The following is a 19876-nucleotide window of genomic DNA, read 5'->3' on the forward strand; positions in this document are numbered from 1 at the left end:
GTTGCGCTTCAGACCTTCCTGCCAAGATACCACCAGTATTTGGTAAATTCACATCACACTTTGCATAGCTGGTTGACTTTTTCATTAATAGGTAGAAGTCTGAAAGTAAATAGTTACTGACTACAAAGAAACAAACACACTTTTTCACACAGCAGCAACAATTTGCTGAGCATTTTGCTTATTATATATAGAAGAAAAAAAACCAAACACATTTCAATTGTTTTTTTTTAGATCATGCTAAGTGAATGGCTAAAGGAGGAATAATGTCCCATTCAAATAACAAATAATATTTGTATTGAAGGAAAATGCTCTTCTTCTGATATATTATTTGTGATTTGACTACACCATGACTGGGGTGTCCCAGATGAGGGCAGTATGCTAGGAAATTATCAACATATGCACCATATGTGCCATATGTTGCTTTTATTCTTCCACTTTTCTTTACACATCCACTCAAAGGCAGGATATTGGACAAGATGAAAGTCCAGTCTGACACAGTATTGTAATTTTTATGGTAATTTGTTTTTGTTTTCAATTTATAACCAAGAAATATGTTTTGTTTTTAAATCACTAGACTGGATGAAATACCATTTTGAAGATTTTAAAATACTTTTATTTTATACTTACTGTTGTACTAATACCTAACACTGATTTTCAGTCTATTTTAAATGTGTCGAACTTTATACATTCATCATGGAGGATCAGATGTCTGCATAAAATTCAAACGTGAATTGCATATAAACATACAAATTTTCATTTGGCCTTAGTTCTCTTTTCCCTGCACCAAGCGGTATGTACATGCCAGAATTTTCCCAACAGTTTTTCTCTTTCGGACTCATTTGTTTCTTTCCACTCCCATGCTGGCAAAAGTATCTAGGTGGGTGTTCAGTGAATCAGATTCCAGAAACCATTCCAGATTAAATCTGACTATTTTAACTGGTTTATTTTTGACATTGTCACCTTCCCTATGCTGTTCTCCGAATGATGGAACAAAACCCTTGTGCTGTCAAGGGAGCTGCAGAAGTCCTACAATGACAGGGGTCAAGTGGTGGAGGCTTCTTTTAGCAACAGTGCTGGAATACACCGACTTGAAACGTACGCAAAACTGTGGCCTCGGTCACTCTTGGATACCCTTTACAAGCAGTGCACACATCTATAAGGCCTCACAGATATCAGTTTAATAATTAATGTTCTAGGTCAAGACATCCCTATGGGAAAAAAGCAAAGATTAGTGCTGTATCAAACTACTGATTTTGCATGTTCAAAAATTATTGCTGGCTTTTTTTGCTCTGAGGTACAGACAAGTTTGATTTGTGTGTTTTGATTATCCTTATCATGTTGAAAGTATCCTGAATGTTCAAGTTAGACAACAGGCTCTAAGAACATTTATTGCAGAAGTGTTGTTATTCATATTTGCATGCAATTTCTTGATGTATATTAGCACCAATGCTGACAGTAATAAAATTAGTTTTATATTGCAAAATAAGGGATGATATCTATCACAGGCAACATTAGAAAACTGACAGACATAGGACCTTTCGTTAACTGACCCAGATATAGCACTCCTGGGTATTATTTTAGTGTATGACAGTTATAGTTGTCCTACAGACTTAAAAAAAAATGGATTACACAATTCAGAGAGTGCTGAATGCTAATATACCAGGCATTCAAAATACCTTACATGTAGTAGAAATCTTTGCAAAGTGAATCAGCCCTAGGTTTGAAAAGTATTTAAAATTTATTTTTAGAAACTTATTTCAAATGTATCATAAAGTAATAACGGAAATGAGGTGATATAAAGTATATATGCCATACTTGTTTTGGGACAAATGCATATACTCTTCTAGAATTACCTGAAAACAAAAGACAGTGTATCAATTCTTCTAAAACCTACTGAATTGTCAAGAAAATATTAAAATGCCTTATACATGAAAAAAAGAAAAAATATGTTGTTATATGGTTACAGTGTCATATCTTCTAAGAAAAATATTTTAACTATTGAATATTTATGATTAAATATCTAACCTAATCAAAATTGACCTTATTTTCAAACAGATAAACCATGCTTCAAATAATCTTGGTAATAAATCCTCAGATAACACACTGTTAGCACACAAAACTAGGAGAAGAAATAGGGATAATCAGAAGCAAGGTGGCTATTAGGCAAAGACAAGCAGATTAAAGAGCGGGGGTGATATCAGGAAGAAGGAACACAGACATAAAATTCCCCTTATCTAGCCTGAACATACATATAACCCCAGTTTTGTTGAATTCCAAGGCTTTGTAATTTAAGGGATTTTTTGGTTGGTTTTTTTTTTTTAAAGAATAATCTATAGTTATTCAAAAGCAATAAAACTGCGGTAAAAATGAAGGTACTTTAGAGATGCATTCATTCAAACATGCTGATAAACAAAAGTTACCTTTTCAATTTGATTTGGTGATGCAGTAGTCTCAATAGTTATCCTGCCCTGTACAGTTCTTAAACACTAAAATTCTGTCAGAGGTGTCCTCAGTAATTTTCTACATGCAGTTGGAAATGACAGGCTTGGTTTTCTTTTACTTGACACCATTATGAAGAACCAGGCCATTCACTGTCCAAGATCCTTTCTTCATTAATGACAGATGGTCTGAAACAAAAAAGTAAAAAAAAAAAATTAAAGTCAATATTTGGCTTCAAAATTAAAGATGGACACATCATGCTCCCCTTTCCCTATTACCTTAAAAATACACACTGGCCTGTCTCCACTTAGAGGCTGGTATTTTCTGAAATACTACTACCAGCTTCCTACTAACCGTGACATAAGCTGTAGCAAGCTGTCTGCAGTGATAGCCTGCATAAATCATCATTCCTGAAGGGAACAGATGTTCAGGGTATGAAAGAGTAATACCACAATTTAGTCATAATTAAAATTCACCTTAGCATGCCTCTATCAGTGAGCAGAGAGGAACGTTTCACTTCTCACCTACAAAAATGAAATGCTTCTCATTTCTTCTGCTTCAGGAAAATTAAGCCTGAACCTTTTGTACATTGTTTGAGTTCCATATCTGGCACTGCATCATATAAATGACATTTTTATTATTTCACTTCAACTGTTAGTTTTTTTCTTTTTCCAAATGCTAGAAAATGACCTCTAAATGGTGTACTGCCTCTGCACAAAATGTTGTACATTGCATGTAGAAATATAACCAGAAGCTATCTAGCTACAGATAAAAACTGTGCCAATAAACATACTCATTGTACTGATAAAAATTCAGTATGAGATGGATATATTAAAAAACTTAGGGGCTGAAGGCTTTTAAAAATTATTTAGGAATCTAAGATCACTAAAATCACTGGGAGTTAGAGGATTAACTCAGTTAAAAGTTTGATCCTTAGCCTTGTAACTGCCATAATGTTAACAGAATGTGTCTACACACATAATTTCGAAAAGGTAAGCCTCATACTGCTATTATTACAGTTGGATTACATTAGATGCATGACAGTTCTTCTGAAAATTGGTTTCAATTCACAAATTTTTATATCATGAGACTACTTTATGATGAAATATAAAGCATGTGTTGATTATGTTAATAAGTGTCTCCAAACCCTCTAAAGTGTAAATGCCTGAGTTTTTCATAGAGATTTAAAGTTCTAAGACAAAAGAAAATTTATCTTGTCATCAACATTGATATTGGCAATGAATTTGAAAAAAACCCTCTCATTAAACCATGGTTTAGTTTCTCAACTGAATATATTTAGTGCCTGTCTACCTATGGAACTTCACATTGGGTTCTAAAGTCCATGGATTAGATCCTCAATGAATGTAAATTAGCTAACCTTCTTGAATTCAGTACAGCTACAGTAATTTACCAGGATTGAGAATGTGCATTTACAAATCTATTAATCTAGTAGGGGTCATTTTGTAACCAAAGTTACTTCTCAACAAGTAAGTGAATTTCAAATTTACATTTGAAAAATTATGGTTTGTTTTCTTCCATGAGGATGCATCTACATTAGCATTCTAGTTCAAAGACTGCAATTTTTAAGTGAGGAACCTAAAGCTTCCACTTAATGCACTTGGATTCATATCACAGAGCAGTTTCAAAGCATGCAAACTGATATCCTTTGGATGAAACTAAACCAATGGATGCACTCCAGAGGTGTACCTAAAGACTTTCCATAAGTCCACTGCACAGCCTAGAGCTAGCCCAGAGTAAAATCTCTTAAAATGCATATAGTAGGGACATAAAGTTCCTTTGTACTAACTGCTCTGTTCCACAGATCTGTTTGTCTGGAGCTGTACAACTTGTTAACACAGATGTAGCTTAATTTTCCTGCTGCCTTCTCCAGAGCTCTTCCTGTTACTTGTAGAAGTTATGAATTCTGACTTATCTTTCCTTTTGCAACAGCACAAATGTGCACATGCAGTTGTCAGGAAGGTATTCTGTGGTTGCTGTGAAAAACAATTGGCATGTGCGCTTGGGATGAACTTGTTAGAAATCTGCTGGTAAAACTCTAAATGTTCCCATTACCACTGATCAGGTTCCAGTATCAAAGGACTTTAACACTCGCTGTACCGAGTAGACTCTTAGGCTCAAAATAGCCCTTTACATAGTATACATAAAAATGCCAGGTAGGATACAGATGGGTGAACAGCATTAGTTCTTACCTGCCACAGCTAAAAGTAAAAAAGTTAGACTGGGAAATGCAGGGAGACCATTGAACAGCATCAACAATTTTGTGTGTTTCACAGTCCTTATTATTAAACAATTGAGAAGTGTTTATTGACTTATTATCTGTTTAGAAAGCATGACAGTTTTACTGAATCCAATTTAGAAATAGGATCCCTGAAAAGTTGTACTGGATCTCACGGAAGAGCTTGAAATAATTTCCTCTCTAAAAAGACATGCTCAAATGTCAACCACTTATCCATGCAGAACAGTTACTTTTTACTTCATGAACAACAACAGTTTATGAAGACATTTTTCTTATGGATGCTATTTTTTATGCTAATAACTCCCATTTGTGTGAAAAGAGTATTTTGGTTGACTTGACTATCCCTTGGTCCCTCAATCAATACAGGTTCCAAGTCATATGCGACCACAGTAACAAGGAAGATGCATCTCAGAATTCATATGAACAGCATATCTTGAATCACACCACCTGACTTATCCATGAATTCCACTTCTGATCACAACAATGATCTTGTAGTAAAGAGGTGGTTGCAAGACCAGTTTAACTACTGGTTGAAAAACACCTCTACTAAAATTGGAAAACAGATATTAAGACAGACTGACTATCATCTGGAAATTTTTGAAACTGGCATGTTTTCAGAGAAGTTGTCAAAGGTGGTTCAGCCTTGGAAGAAAGGGCTCTAACATGCATTAACAAATCTAGTCTAAGTCTGTGCATGATTTAATTTGGTAGGGTATTCATTTATATAGTTATTGGACATACATTATGTGCTATTTCCCATATAAGCAAGTATTAAAAGTTGGCTGGGTAACAGCAAAAGGATGTTTTTCAGTTTAAGTGTAGTTTGGTTTCCTCCTGAGCAGAGTGATACTTGGAAAAGAAGTGGCATCTGATTTAGATTATAACAAAAGATGACATAACTTGAAATTTAGAGATCGCTTGGCATTGATTGATAAGAGCAAGTAGATGCCTAAAGGCAAATTTAGGAAGATTATAGCTGCTAAGTGAAAGAATGTGATAAAGAAAAATTTTGCCCACCCTTTAAGGTTACATCCAGAGTACCCCTTAAGGGTGGCTGGAGAATTGCTCTGAAGGTCAAGCTTGTCTGTATTCTATAGCATAAGCCTGCAAAGCAGCTTCAAGCGCAATAAGAGTAAGCCCTCTAGGAATCTGCACAGCCAAAAATGCTAAGCATGAATATTTGCTCCCAGCCTTGATTGAACAAGATGTCAATGAGGTTGTTACATGCATGGAGGGCAGGCACTACATGGTAATGAATATACTTCTGCCACTTCAGAGCAGTGTAGACATAAAAACAGGCACTTGAGTGTCTTTGTGTTCCCTTATTTTCAGCAATAGATTACTCTTGCCACTTGAAATTATCTGTACATTGACGTTGTTATGCATCCTTAAGCAACCATGCTCCTATCTGATTTGAGAAGTTTGGCAGCTACCAATCTTTTGGGGCTCAGAAACCAGGAACCTCCAAAGCAAAATTCCCTCACTGAGGGGTTATGTCAGATACACTAAGTGCAGAGACAAACTGGTAGCACTGTGTTTGTCACAAAGTAAACCAGACATGAGCATTTAAATCAAAAAATTACTTGAAGAATGGTGGTAAAGTTTCATTTATAGAAGTGGCCCAGTGTTTATATTTCCTGGGTAGAGGGAGGTCAGGTTCTATAATCTTTTCAGTCTGACGGATTCAGTCCCATATTTCACAATTCCCAGAAGAGTGCTCATAATCTCCAGTATGCAGGCTGGACTGAGATATGCCTCTTGTTGCTATTGGACTGTGCAGCAATAATACAAAACTCCTGGGGAAGGAAAGAAAGAAAGAATAGCCTTGGGAGTCTTTGGACTTTACAGACCATTGATAATAAAAGTACTTATTTGGAACTAGGGTAAGGATTTTGCCAGTCTTACACAATGTCTAAGCAGAGGCATCAGATGAGATTTCAGCTTCAGTCCTTTCTTCAGGATTTCTTAGCATCTGTTGTAAATGCTCCTCCTCTTAAACCTACCCTGTGCTTCACATTGATGCTATAACTGAAAATGTTGTACGTAAGAGAAGTGATTTGATGAGAGGCTGGAAGGAAGTTTCTAACTCTGCTAAAAATATTTTGAGGTCTTTACATGCCCAGGATATGCGACAGAAACAGAAAAATATGGACAATGGAATGTAGAAGATTGCCAAGGTTTGTAGGGAGAGAGGTTATACTCTATTAAACTAGCAACTACAATAAGAAAAAAAGAGACAAGCTGTTTGGCATATAAATCCTTCTTGCATTGCTTAAATACTTAAGATTGTCTACAAGGACCTACTACTATTGCTACAAAACAAGTGGATTTCATTCACTTTCAGACTTGGGAATAAAATGCAGCATCATTATTGCAAAAGAAGAGGCTGAGAGATCATGGAGAGAAGGCAGTTGAGAGGAGGTCTAACCGCAATCTTTAACTACCTAAAGAATGGCTATAGGAAAGACAGAGAAAGAGATTTCAAAGGAACACAATAAAAGGACAGGAAGAAACAGTCACAGCTGCAGCATGGGAAAATTCCGTTAAATATAAGGAAAAAAATTGACAATAGTTAAGCAGTGGAATGGCTTGCCCAGAGAGGCTGGAGAATTTCCATCTTCGGAAATTTTAAAAACTTGGCTGGATAATGCACCAAGAAACCTGTCCTACCTTTGAAGTTAGAGGTCCTTTCAAGGCAGATTATTCTGTTATTTTCATTAATCTGCCACTGTGTAGCAGATAGTTGTACATGCTACTGCCAACCATAATGTACCTTAATTTGTCAATCACTAAGTTAACATTAAGTGCTTGAGACTGCAAATTTACAAATCTTAACCTAATTTTTATAAGCATCATTTACATAAATTTTTATGCCAGAATTTACCATAATTTTCAAAAATTAAATTATATGCTTGGGTTCATGCTTAATGTTAGCTGTTGAAATAATTTAAACAAGATCAGCAACACTAGTCAATAATTTGGTACAGAAAGTGAAGATTAACTCAGCAAATTGAACTTAAACTGAGAACCCTGGATAAGCAGACTATATTACTTAAATGGAAGTAACCCCTCCAAAACACACAGTAACACTACTACTGCTAGTCAAAGTGAGGTGATTAAAATTTACAGCCAAGATAGAAAAATCACAGTTCAAAGTCATATGCCAAGGAATATCTTAATAATATGATGACATAGAGGTTCACCATTAAGAATAAAGAATGTCACTTGCAGAGTAACAAATATAAACTCACAGAGCACTTAAATTTTTATTTAACATTCCTTAAGTGCTGACTATACTGTTCTGATTGGAGCCCAGGTTTGTGTGTTACACACAGTTCTTGTTATACTGAATTTATTTAAAAACTCAGGTTTCTTATTCTCTCAACACCTATCCCCTTCATTCACAACTACTTTATACTGTCATTGTTGAAACGAGATTTACAGTGTTGTAAGAAACTTTCTCCAAATGATAATAAAAAGGAATAAACTTATGGGTTTAAAGGGGCTAGCATATGGTATGACAAATATGTTGATGCTATATATTATATTATGCATATGTACTCAGACACATCTTGCTTTTACTTTTTTCCCTTTCCTCACCTTGATAGAAACAAATACCAACCAATGCCTCAAACAACCTTCACAACCTCATGAATCCAAAATGTATTGTCTGAAAAAAATGTTTTAATCTATTAAAAACAGGACATGATTTTCTCATTTCCCACCTTTTAAGAACCTGAAAATTGAGTGATATGTTTAAAAGGGTACAGAACAGTAACAGAGACATGAATCTGAAACATATCTTATATATTGATACAATTAAATGTTAATATAATAAATATGAAACTCCCTGATATATGTTTATGAAATAGGAAGAAAGGCCCAAGTATCCTAAAATGTAAACACTCTAGTAATAACAACACATAATGTTGCATTCAATCATGTCCTCTGTTCTAATTACAGATACCTCTGTATTTGGGAAACATATTATGCTCAGGTCACATTCCTGTGTTTAACTAAGTTTACAGTCACTCCCTTTTCTTTAAATACTTGAGAGTTTTTTGTTTCTGCTTGTTCTGAAGTGTCATCATTTATTGCCACAGGCAGAATGGCTATATTTAACTAATAATGACAGCAGTTGTCATTAGATTTTAAACTCACTAACACTAGTCTGACATATTATTTGAAGTATGTCTTAATTCTAAATTTGATTAAAATTACAAACATCCCATCTTCTCTGTCAATCAACGTATTTCATCCCCTTGCCCTGAACTTTTCTATGAACTCTTCAGGAATAAAGGTCATGGTATTACTGTCCATTTAAACTAAAAAAGGTCCCCAGATTGTGAAAAGACTTTTATATGCCTTTCACAAAACACAAATAAAAATCTAGGTTCATCAAAAGATGATGAATGGTTTTCACTATGTTTTGGTGTGACAGCAATCTGAAACCTAGAATTTACTTTACAAAGATCATATTCATTTCCTTTTAAATAACAAACTTATATTTTGCTTTGGGAAATAATTGAAAATATGTAAAAGATCAGCAATTAAAACTGCTAATATTAGTCTAACAAAACAGGGAATCAATACTAAAGACTCCTATGATTATACTTGAGCAGTCCAGAAGCAATGAAAATTGTTTCAATAAATCAAAAATTTGGTGTTGGTACAGTTTAAAAGAAATAATTGTTCATATCATTTTGTATGACTTCTTCCCTTGTTTACACTCAAGTAAACCTGAAATTATTTGGGGAATTAAACAAGTGTAAATGCCAAATGGAAGAAATAAGATAAGCCCTGAAGAGACTGCAGTAACTGTGTAATATGATAAAAACATATAGAGACTGTGTGAAAGGTTGTCTGGCTCTGCACCTCAGCACAAAATCCAATTGTTGATAGTTTACAATGCAAACAGTTTTCATTCATTTGGCTGAGAGAGAGCATGCCTCTTAGTCACCAGTACTCTGTGTTTACCTTCTCCATTCCTCTAAAATTTTTCTCTTGACCTTACATTCACTGGATCTAGAATGATAGTGGTTGAAAGACTGTCCCTCTTTTTCTGGATTGGGATGAATTTCTCCATTCTGCACTGCTGGCAATCAATTTTGGTTTTTTATATCACGCGTCAGAGATTTAATAATAAATTACTTCAAACTGATTCCTACTGCAATCTACAGGTTAGTAGGAATACAGATCTCAATGTTCTGCATTTCTTGAAGAATTTTTCATTTTAGCACTCATGCTTAGTGCAAATAAAGGAACTAAGACAAAGGGTCTACAGGCCAAGATCTTTATCTGTTGTTATATGAAAGGTATGGACAAAACTTTCCTACAACTTCTGGTTCTTTGTACACATAGGGATGTCTCAAAATTTACCCTGGATTTGCCTTCCAGGATACTGTTGGGGAGGTGTTAGGACAAGTTCAACTACTGATTAAACAGTGCTGTACTTTTCACATTTAATTTACATTGTTTCAGCTGTACCTTACTTTTTCCATGTTCTTTTATTCAAACACAACTTTAAGTCATATTTAGAAAGTATTTTTACAGACTAGAAAATAGCATTATTCTTTTTTTTTTATTACAGAATTGCTGACTTCTTTACCATGATTATGTTCCCACTGCTGTAGAGATCATAAAAACATACAGAAAGATACTGTTTCATATGCAGGCATTTTATAGCCTAAGGACCTAATGCAGAAGTCTGTGGAGGTAGCTGTATCTCTCTAAATTCAAGTGGATTCTGGGTAAGGCATCAGAGTCTGTGTCCCCCCAAAACACAGTACTAATAACCTAAGTAATACGGCATCACCTTACTCTTTGCTGCCCTGAACAAAAATCCGATATGAAACACAGTTGTTCAAGAGAAACAGTAATAAAAGGGTAACAAATAGGGCATTTTAAGTGTGTGTGTGTGTATATATACATATATATATATATAATGTAGTAGATGCTATCATTTCATAAAGTCTGTTCTCCTTAACAGTGGAGGCTATATACAGAGTTCTGTTTAGAAGCATATTATACTGGGTGTTTACTGGTTATCTAAACAATTCTATAATTAACCTTACACATAAGTAAATTTTGGATTATAGCTTTTTAATTGTTAAAAAAGTCACAAACTATTCTTGAAAAAACATTCCCTTTGGTGATTTTTGTACCCTAATTTGCCTTACTTGGTTTTAATTGGGGGTGGGGTGGGGGGGTGTAAATGTATTATCACTTTTGGCTATCAGCTTACAAGTTCTAGTTAAGTTGTCATCTCTCACTCCATAAAGCCTATTGGTTGCTCCCAGAAATCATGCATCTGGTCAATCCATCATGGTGGCAAATGTCTTTACAAAGCAGTAACATCATCAAGCTAAAGTATACCACAAGGTTTCTCATATTTCTTTAACTACCAAACTTAATAGACAGGAGAGTGAAGCCTAAGACCAGGTAAGAAAGTTAAAGCCTGACAACATACATTTGCTATGGCTATTGTGCCATCAATAAGACTCCATATAGTGTATGGAAAAATGTATTTATCAAAATCTGCTGTGAAAGCTCTTGAGGATACACTATATGTGCCTTTGCTTCTGGTGCCAAAAGAAATAGTACAGTTTGCTAAGTGAGAAATCTAAAGGAGGAAAAGACACAGCATATTAAAGGTGGGATCTTACCACTAGACTCCTGTATAAAAAACACTAAAGACTTCAATGCCATTGAGTGGCTAGAAAGGAGACATCAATATTCTGAAAGGTTCCCAAGTAGCTCAGAAATGGGCATACATAAATAAAATTTTGCAAAGGTACCCACAACAGGAAGGGGCTGTAAGAATCTGTAATAATAATTTGAATCTAAATTTTCTGTAGTAAAACAATAAAATTGTTTTTCTGTCAGAAACCCTTAAAAGAAAATCTAATCCTGGTTTTACTGGCATCCATCTCAAAGACCAGGTTTCTGTCATTCTAATTTTCAGGATACGATCAAGCTATTTTCTAAGCATTCAATTCTATTTCGATATGTGATGATTCAAGAGAAAACTTCCATAGCTTACAACAAATCTCTGTTGTATATCTTGAGATTTTCAACATCTGTTATAAAATGGATAAGCTCATAATATATCATGATATACATATTTCTCCATATTTTTATGGATAGTTGTTATAGCATATTCCTTTTTCAGATCAAAATTCCACTACAAATGTATTGAAATAATAACATATAATACAGTAACTACATGAAAATTTGTAATAAAGTATATTAATTTCAAGTTCATAGTGGAGATGCAGTTTTTCTGAAAAGTAAAATGTGACAACTTTAATTTTTATGTGTTGATCAGAAAAAGCCCTATATTATTTAGAATGCTGCTTAGAATTGAAACATTTCCAAATCAGTCAATAATTAGAATGGCAAGAACCATCATTTCACTGATACTTACTCCTTGTAGAAAAGACATCCTCTTTTAAATGTATTCACACACATTCTTGCCAATTGGAACTGGTCTTGGTAAATTACTTCATTTTGTGGATCACATGATATCTAAATGTCATTAAACAAACAAACAAAAAAAAATCTTTATCTCTTCATTTAAATACAGGCCTGAAATGCAGCTTTAAGAACACTAAACATGGATAACTTTTCCTAGTGGCCTCCTTGTCACAGTGCATTAATAAAAGACACAAAATCTTATTCATTATTTTTAGTTTTATTTTTAGAACACAGTACTGGAAGCATATGCATCCTACAAATATAACTCTAAATGAAAGAGTACAGACATTTTGTCCAAGTAGTAAAAAAGTTAATGTTTATGTACTAATTGTTTCCACACCTAGTGTTCTTTTACTATCGTGATCCATAGAATGAGAGCTGGAGGTAGGTCATAAACAATGTTCTGCACCTGGGTAATAAGATCTATTAACCAGATGAGGCATCTATGTGATCAGCAAAGCGGACCATGCTCCATGCAAGGAATCCTTGTCAACATGACTTACAAAAAGTATGTAAGCATGGCATATCAACAACAGCATTTTGGCCTAAATGCTGTCTTTAGGAAGTGATTGAGTTTAAGATCAGCACAGTTAATCAGATGTCTACTTGTAAATTACCTATATGTGAGCTAGACATCTTAGTTCCCATAATAATCAGTGGAGCTCCAGTAAGTATAGCTGTATATCTGTATAAATCCCTAATTTCACTAATCCGAAGGTTCCTGCAGAAACAACCGATGTTACTCTCAGTAGTACAGTGAATTAGACCTGAACATAATTGGGTTTGGATTGCAGTCTAAGTCCACAGTTGATTGATCAGCCAAAACTACTTTGTCTTAGTACAACTTAATAACTCTAAAGCAAGATCAAGGTAAATGGCAAACACAGAAATGGAAAAATTACTGAATGGAAGATGAAGTGAAGGTGAAGTTTAGAAGAAGCCATGTTTCCACAATAGCATGACTGATAAAAGGCATAAACTTTTTATGAAGGAGTGATAGTCAATTGATGATTTTACTGGGCAAGGTTGTTAGTGTCACTGGAATTAAATTCAACAGAAAGAAATTAGTATCAGTTTAAGAAATTGGTAACTAATGAAGAAAAAAACAAAGCAGGACACTGGAGACACCTGAAACTCAATTGCAAAGAAGTGTGGGGATACAATTTAGGCTGACAGGAGAAAAAAGAGTTGTTAAAAAGAATAAATAAGAATATTTGATATATTTTAAAATTCAGTAACTGATAAATATATCAGTGTCTGCAAGCAAATACTGAAGTACATGGTCTCCCGTATATTTCCAATAAACAATTAATTAAATACAACCATTGCCTGTCACCATATGTAAATTACATGGAAGAACAACATACTACAGAGCATTAACTCTTTGGCATAGTTCTGCAACACACTAATTCCACGATAGTCCTCAAAAAATACATTTTAAATGCTTGAGACTTAATACATTTTTGTTTGCTAAACTTCTGTTGGAATGGCACCTTATAACTGATGCCACATGTATCTATTTTAAATATTGAACTAAATTAAAAGAAGCAACGGCTTTCAATTTTTATCCCAGATCATGCAATTTGACAACTTATGTTTGAATCCTTATTCATTTAATCCAAATCTCAAATTAAATTTTAATATGGCAGAAAGATGAGAAGGTGAATAATTCCAAATAAACCGAGACATCAACATGACTGGGAATTATATTTTATCCAGGTATTTATATCACTTGAAGAAATGAAAGTATATGCAAGATGATACAATTCTGACAGACTTTGTGATTTTTACAGTACTTGAAATACAGATTTCTGCAAAGCTGCCAATCTTGCAAATATTTATGTGTAACTACACATGTAAAAAGTCTATCTGATTTCCATGGGATCACTTGCACATATTTGCAGGGATGGGGCTTTACAGTATAACACTGATCTTCCATTCCCATGCAAAAAGGATTTGCTACTGACATTTGACCTTGTTATCTATGCATTAAGGACTGAAATGCAGCAATCAGTATGTTTATACTGACAAGCCATACTACTCCATGCTCTCTTCCCAGTCATAGGCTAGAGAAAGAAAACATAAAATACATACTGTCTACCACTATATCTTTATCTGTGTTGAAAATCTCTCTTCAGTATATTGTAGCTTTTTTAAAAGGTATACATTGTTCATTCATACTATGTATAAATGAAAAATACAAGCAAAAAAAAGTACTGTGGACTGTTATACAGAGAATTTATGAATGTTTTTAACATCAGTTCTGATTTTTGAGCACATGGAATTCTACACTATTAACTGTCATTTTCCAGTTCTATTAAACTTGTAAACAGGGGTGTAAAAAAGCCTATTTTCTGATATTGGGGTCTTTTCTACTTATAGCACTGACTTTTTCCTGTTATACTTACCCTTTTAATGGACACACAATATGTTACTCTGTGCCCAAGCTCACCTACTCTTTCTTTTCTCAGAAGACAAGGCACATCTGCCACCTGCTCTAGTCTGTGTCCCAGCAACAACTGTCGAGCAGCAAAAAGATTGATTATCAGTCAAAAACCATTCAACAACACCAGATTTTGGTAGGTTAAGCTTGCTGATCCAGCAAGAGATGGTGTGAAATTTTCAGTAATGTGTGCCAACATTTTGGTGCTAAAAGAACAGCAGTGCATGTCACAATGAAACACAGCCAAAGATATGCAGACAAAGCACAGAAGTTTTTGTTTTGAATTTGGCTTACAAGAGGAAAATGAGAGAAAGAAAAAAAAGACTCGCTCAATGAATTTGAAAACCTACCATAACACTCAAGGCATATGCATAGAGAAACTATAATAAGGGTACCAGTGAAGACTTTGTAACACATTATAGCAGTAGCCCTATAAAAATACTGCAATAATAGGATCGTTTCAATGATTCATACAGTACCAATAGCAGTTTTATCATACACATTTGCAAGAATTAATGCAAAGATCTGTGCCTTTTACTGAATATATAGGCCAGTCGTTATAGCCTTTCCAGTGAATAGATCACCTGTATCATACTCAGAATAATTTTTATGTCATAAACAACAGTTTATCATATACAAAATTGATTATGTAAGACATGGGCTTACTAACACAAGTTTTATTCATTAATACCCCATGAATATGTAAACATACCTTTAATTACAGGACTTATATCATAAATGCTCTACTAATTAATATTAGATTCTTACGTGTCTAGAGAGAGCTATGTAGTAGTCATTTTCTTAGGCAAATAGCCAGCAATGAGTACTATACAGATATCATTTTGAAATGTATTTGTACTAAGTAACATCAATAGTAAAAGAAGTAGCAAAAGATCATTTGAATATTTTGAAATTCAGAATGCAATACTTAACACTAAAGTATGTCTCCTATTACTTCCTAAGATAACAAATGCTATTTAAAAGCTATCTAGAAAAATAAAACCTAAGGCTTGTTTCTAAAGAAAGTACGTAAGAAAAAATGCCCAAAATTGTGAAGAAATATCTATGTAAAATATATACAACATATATATAAAATACACACACTAGTTGAATTATTTGTCTTTTGTTTTTCTTCTTTGCTATCCCTAACTTTTTAAAAAACAGATCACAGTTTACTACTACAAGAATGGCAAAAAATTGGAATGTTTCACATAATGTTAAACAATTTATCTTATTTGCATTTCTCATTGGAATCATACACTGGAATTGTAGATTCCTACCTACACATCATACGCTATCCTAATAATAATTTTGCTTTTTATTATACGTTAGTTTATATCAGTTAAAAGTTCTTGATCACAAATGCCGGTTGAATTAATAATTTAATAAAATACCCAACTGGTATCTTGAACTTGATACTGAAGCCTACTTAAGCTAATATTATAAAACGTTACCACAAATTTGCTGCAGAGATTGCACAATGTACTTCATGACCTTAAAATATGACAGAGAGAAACTTTTACGTTCATATTTAAACTGTAAAGGATTCAGAAATAGTTTTCCCCCCTTGTAAAATAATAAAACATAATTACCAGATTGGTAAAAAAATGAGAAGGAAAGAAGAAATATTTTAATAATGGTCCTACCAAATAATCTAAAATTAATAAAGCATAGTAAAGTAGATATTCCATATTGCTGTATTAAACTTTCAAAAAATTTTAAACAATGACATTAATGACTCCAATCTTACATTCTAGATTATTTTTGCTAGTGGAATAAGCCTAATTAATTATGTCTGTTTGATGTCACTGAAACTAAACAGTAAATTCAATAATCTCTTTACATTTTCACCATTTAACCTCCTGCAGGCTCCCTAATGTCTATTCAGATCTATATTAAATTAAGTACCAATGCTAATGAAGGGCAATAAATGTGGCTGTCAGTAGATTTTTCTTTCATTAAGCACATTATCCTCTTACTGAGCTGTAAATGAGTAAACATTAGTTTTGTTAAACCATGCAAAAAGACAGGACGAAAATAATTTTTAATTGCACCCCTTAAGCTATTTGCTGGAGTTTCTCAGTTTTGCTTTTGCTTTTTTACCTTTTAGTTTTTTGAATGGATATAAAAAGGTCTCTCCAGTTGAAATATAAACATCGGCATCATGGGGTATGTCTTTAGGTTCTAGTGCTTCAGTGCTGTCTGCCAAGAACACTCATCGTGCAGCCATGTTCAGATTCAGCTTTTCAGAGCGCTCCTCCAGCAGCTAAATGAATACAAAAGGTAAGGAATACTGATTAAAAATATATTTATTTTATGAAACATATTTAGTCAGAAAAAATAAAATTGGAAATAAAAAATCCACTCTCAACTAATTCACCAATCATAGTAACAGCACTACAAGTCACTTAGTATTTTAGTGATTATTACTAGAAATCATGAGATAACAAGATGAGAAAAACATATAACCCTAAAAACGTTGGCTTAAAAGTATCATGTTCTTGCCTTTTAATTGCAAATAACATTATACTTTATGTTGTAACTAACTTATTTCTCTTAGCATTTACAGGAATTTTTAACAAGTCACACATTATAGGAATAGTGTACAAAGGAAGAAGAGTTTCATGTAGATTTATTTTAAAGGAAAAAAAGTATTTACGTTAGGCTTTGAAGCAAAAGCTACAAACAAACTTTATGCACGCAAGAAAACTTCTACTAGAGGATACTGGCTTAATTAAGGAGACAGAAACTTTAGCAAAGATATTTCTTGTGCCATTTTTGTAAGCTATGACTTTGATTACATTTGGCTGCTGTTTAATAACTTTGGATACTTCAAATGCCCTCTGGACATGCTGGAGTTTTGAAACAGAGAGCACTGTAAATTCTGTTGAAAAAAATCCAGTTTAGGATATTAAAGAAACAATCCAAGATATTTGTCTTGTCTTTTTTTATCTACTTGTTTTTTAGAACTTTTATAACAGAGTGAAAAGACAATCTGAGTGTATGGTCATTAAAATTCTTCACATTATAAGAATTTAGTTCACAGCACCTAACTTACAAGTATAGAAAATACAGAGAAATTGGACTGTTGTAAGCAAAATAGACTTAACCTATCCCAAATTAAGTTTATTCAGAACTTCTGGAATACTTGGAAAGCAGCTGCTTAATTCTACTATGAAGTCCTTTTATGCAATGTCTTAAGAATTTCATAAGAAAATAAATCACCTAATTTTAAAAGTATTTTTCAAAATCTATCAGCACGAATAAATACAGGAAAAAATGTTGATTCTGTGAAAACTTGTAACTAAAGAGTGCTTTCAGTGCATACTGTGTAGATTATTGCTTCTAGTTTAAAAAGTAAGAACCGATGTCTGTCTGTTCTCAGGCAAAATTTCAATCAAATTGACAGCAATTATGCCTGTACAGTGACTGCAGAGTGGGGCTTATTGTTAATTGTTTCTGTTTCCCAGATAGCAAAATATATTCAATGGAGCTGCCAGAATAAAATTAAATAAACTGATACTCAATTAAAAAAAATCATAATACTATTTTAAAATGTTCATACCACGGACAACTTCTGAATAATATCACAGTAAAAAGAAAAAAAAGGGGGGGGGGAGAGCAAAGCAGATTTATAACAAGATACCATACTTCAGCAAGAACCTTTGTGACATACGGTCTCCATCCTAGTCTGCAACAAGAGGTTCCCATACAGAACTCAAAACTGCTTTGAGGCCTAAGATTTTAATTTGTCTCCCATGAAAAACCTTGGAAATTTTTCTATTCATTTCAATTAACACTGAACTGATACTTCACTTAAAACATAGTGGCATGTACGTAATCTCACGTATTTTACAGTTTCCACGTTTCTTGAATGACAAAACAACTACATAAGAATCCTAGATTTTTAGTATTCTTTTTAGTATTTCTAAAGCAAGTCATGTTATTACATCAGTGTAGCTACTTCAGTGTTGAGTACTACCACATATAAATAAGAAAGCCAGAATGTGGCCCTCTTGAAAAGTAACTATATCTTTTCTTTTTGATTTTAGAGTTTAAGACTTTCATATACCAGGGGACAAGTGTATTAAAATATAAGTCTTATCATATAACATTAGCAATTACAGATACTTTAATGGTTTTGGATAAAGCACTTTTAGAACATATTTACAAAAAAAGAGGAGCCATTTGTATCTCATTTGAGGTCACATCTGCAGGCAAACGAAGGGATACCATGATAACTATAATCATCTAGGTTTGTCTCAGTTTACAACAATTTACCTACTCAAAATAGAAAACACTAACAACAAAAAGCTTTTAATGAGGAGATCTAAATTAAACACACTAAAATACACTTTTGTTCACCAGGTCTTCATTTTAATCACCTTTATGGCTCATTGCAAAATCCAATTGTTCTCTTGGATTTTCCAGACAGACAGAATCAACTCATTTTAGATTAATTACGGATAATTACATTCTTCTTTACAGAGGGAAAACTTGATGGATATTACCTATCTATGGTTAAGTCTATCAAAAATGTGTAAAGCAAACTGGGATGTCTGGTTTATTGTCATTTTATTTGTTTTTTAGAAATGTTTGATAAAATCAATACAGCTTTAAAAAGGATACCCTCTGAGAAATGTTTAGGTCTTAAGAAATCTTAATAAAAATTAGCAAGGTCTGGTTTAGAATATTAACTGAATCATTGTTATAAGGTGACTGAACTGCAGCAGTCATGGTTAAAAGCAACAGAGAAGAGTTTTGATTACCTTCGTTGACCTGTGGGAACACTTTCAGCTCTGTTGCTCTTGGATGGTGATATAAGACAGAAATTGTCTGTACCGCTTGATTCGTAGCTGTCTATATGTCTGATACTCCATCACAGCTCTGAACTGATTTTGTTTGATGTGTACAACAGTCTTGAAGTCTCGACCTTCTTGATACCATTACTGATTGCAGGTGAATGTTATGGGCAAATAGAAGTTGTCTAGAGCTTTGCTTCCCTTCAATATTTTTAACAGCTATTTTTGCATAGCAAGGGAAACATCTTCTGAAACAGAAATGTGATAAATATTGTTAAAATTTTATCTTTTTGCTCTGGTCTTTCAACTACTTTAAATTAGTAATGATTGACTGTGAGGAGTTCAGAAAAGTCTACAACAACTTAATTAAAGTTAGAAAACACCTTATGAAACTGTGTTAATAGTTTCATCCTTATTCTTATTTCTGCAAACTATAAAATTATTTCAGAATTCAGCTCA

At 33.6% G+C, this 19876-nt stretch overlaps 1 protein-coding gene across 1 annotated transcript; it reads right to left on the minus strand.

Moving 5' to 3' along the window:
• Nucleotides 1–2451: 2451 nt before the first annotated feature.
• On the minus strand, nucleotides 2452–19562 carry DCDC1 (doublecortin domain containing 1). The gene is given in 6 exon segments (XM_009635589.1): nucleotides 2452–2627; nucleotides 16719–16881; nucleotides 17342–17467; nucleotides 18267–18306; nucleotides 19385–19479; nucleotides 19482–19562. Coding segments are annotated over 6 exon segments (681 nt in total).
• Between the last annotated feature and the right edge of the window lie 314 nt (nucleotides 19563–19876).

This window comes from Egretta garzetta, unplaced genomic scaffold (assembly GCF_000687185.1).
Source record: "Egretta garzetta isolate BGI_Z169 unplaced genomic scaffold, ASM68718v1 scaffold523, whole genome shotgun sequence".
In the NCBI taxonomy this organism is placed as follows: Eukaryota; Metazoa; Chordata; class Aves; order Pelecaniformes; family Ardeidae; genus Egretta; species Egretta garzetta.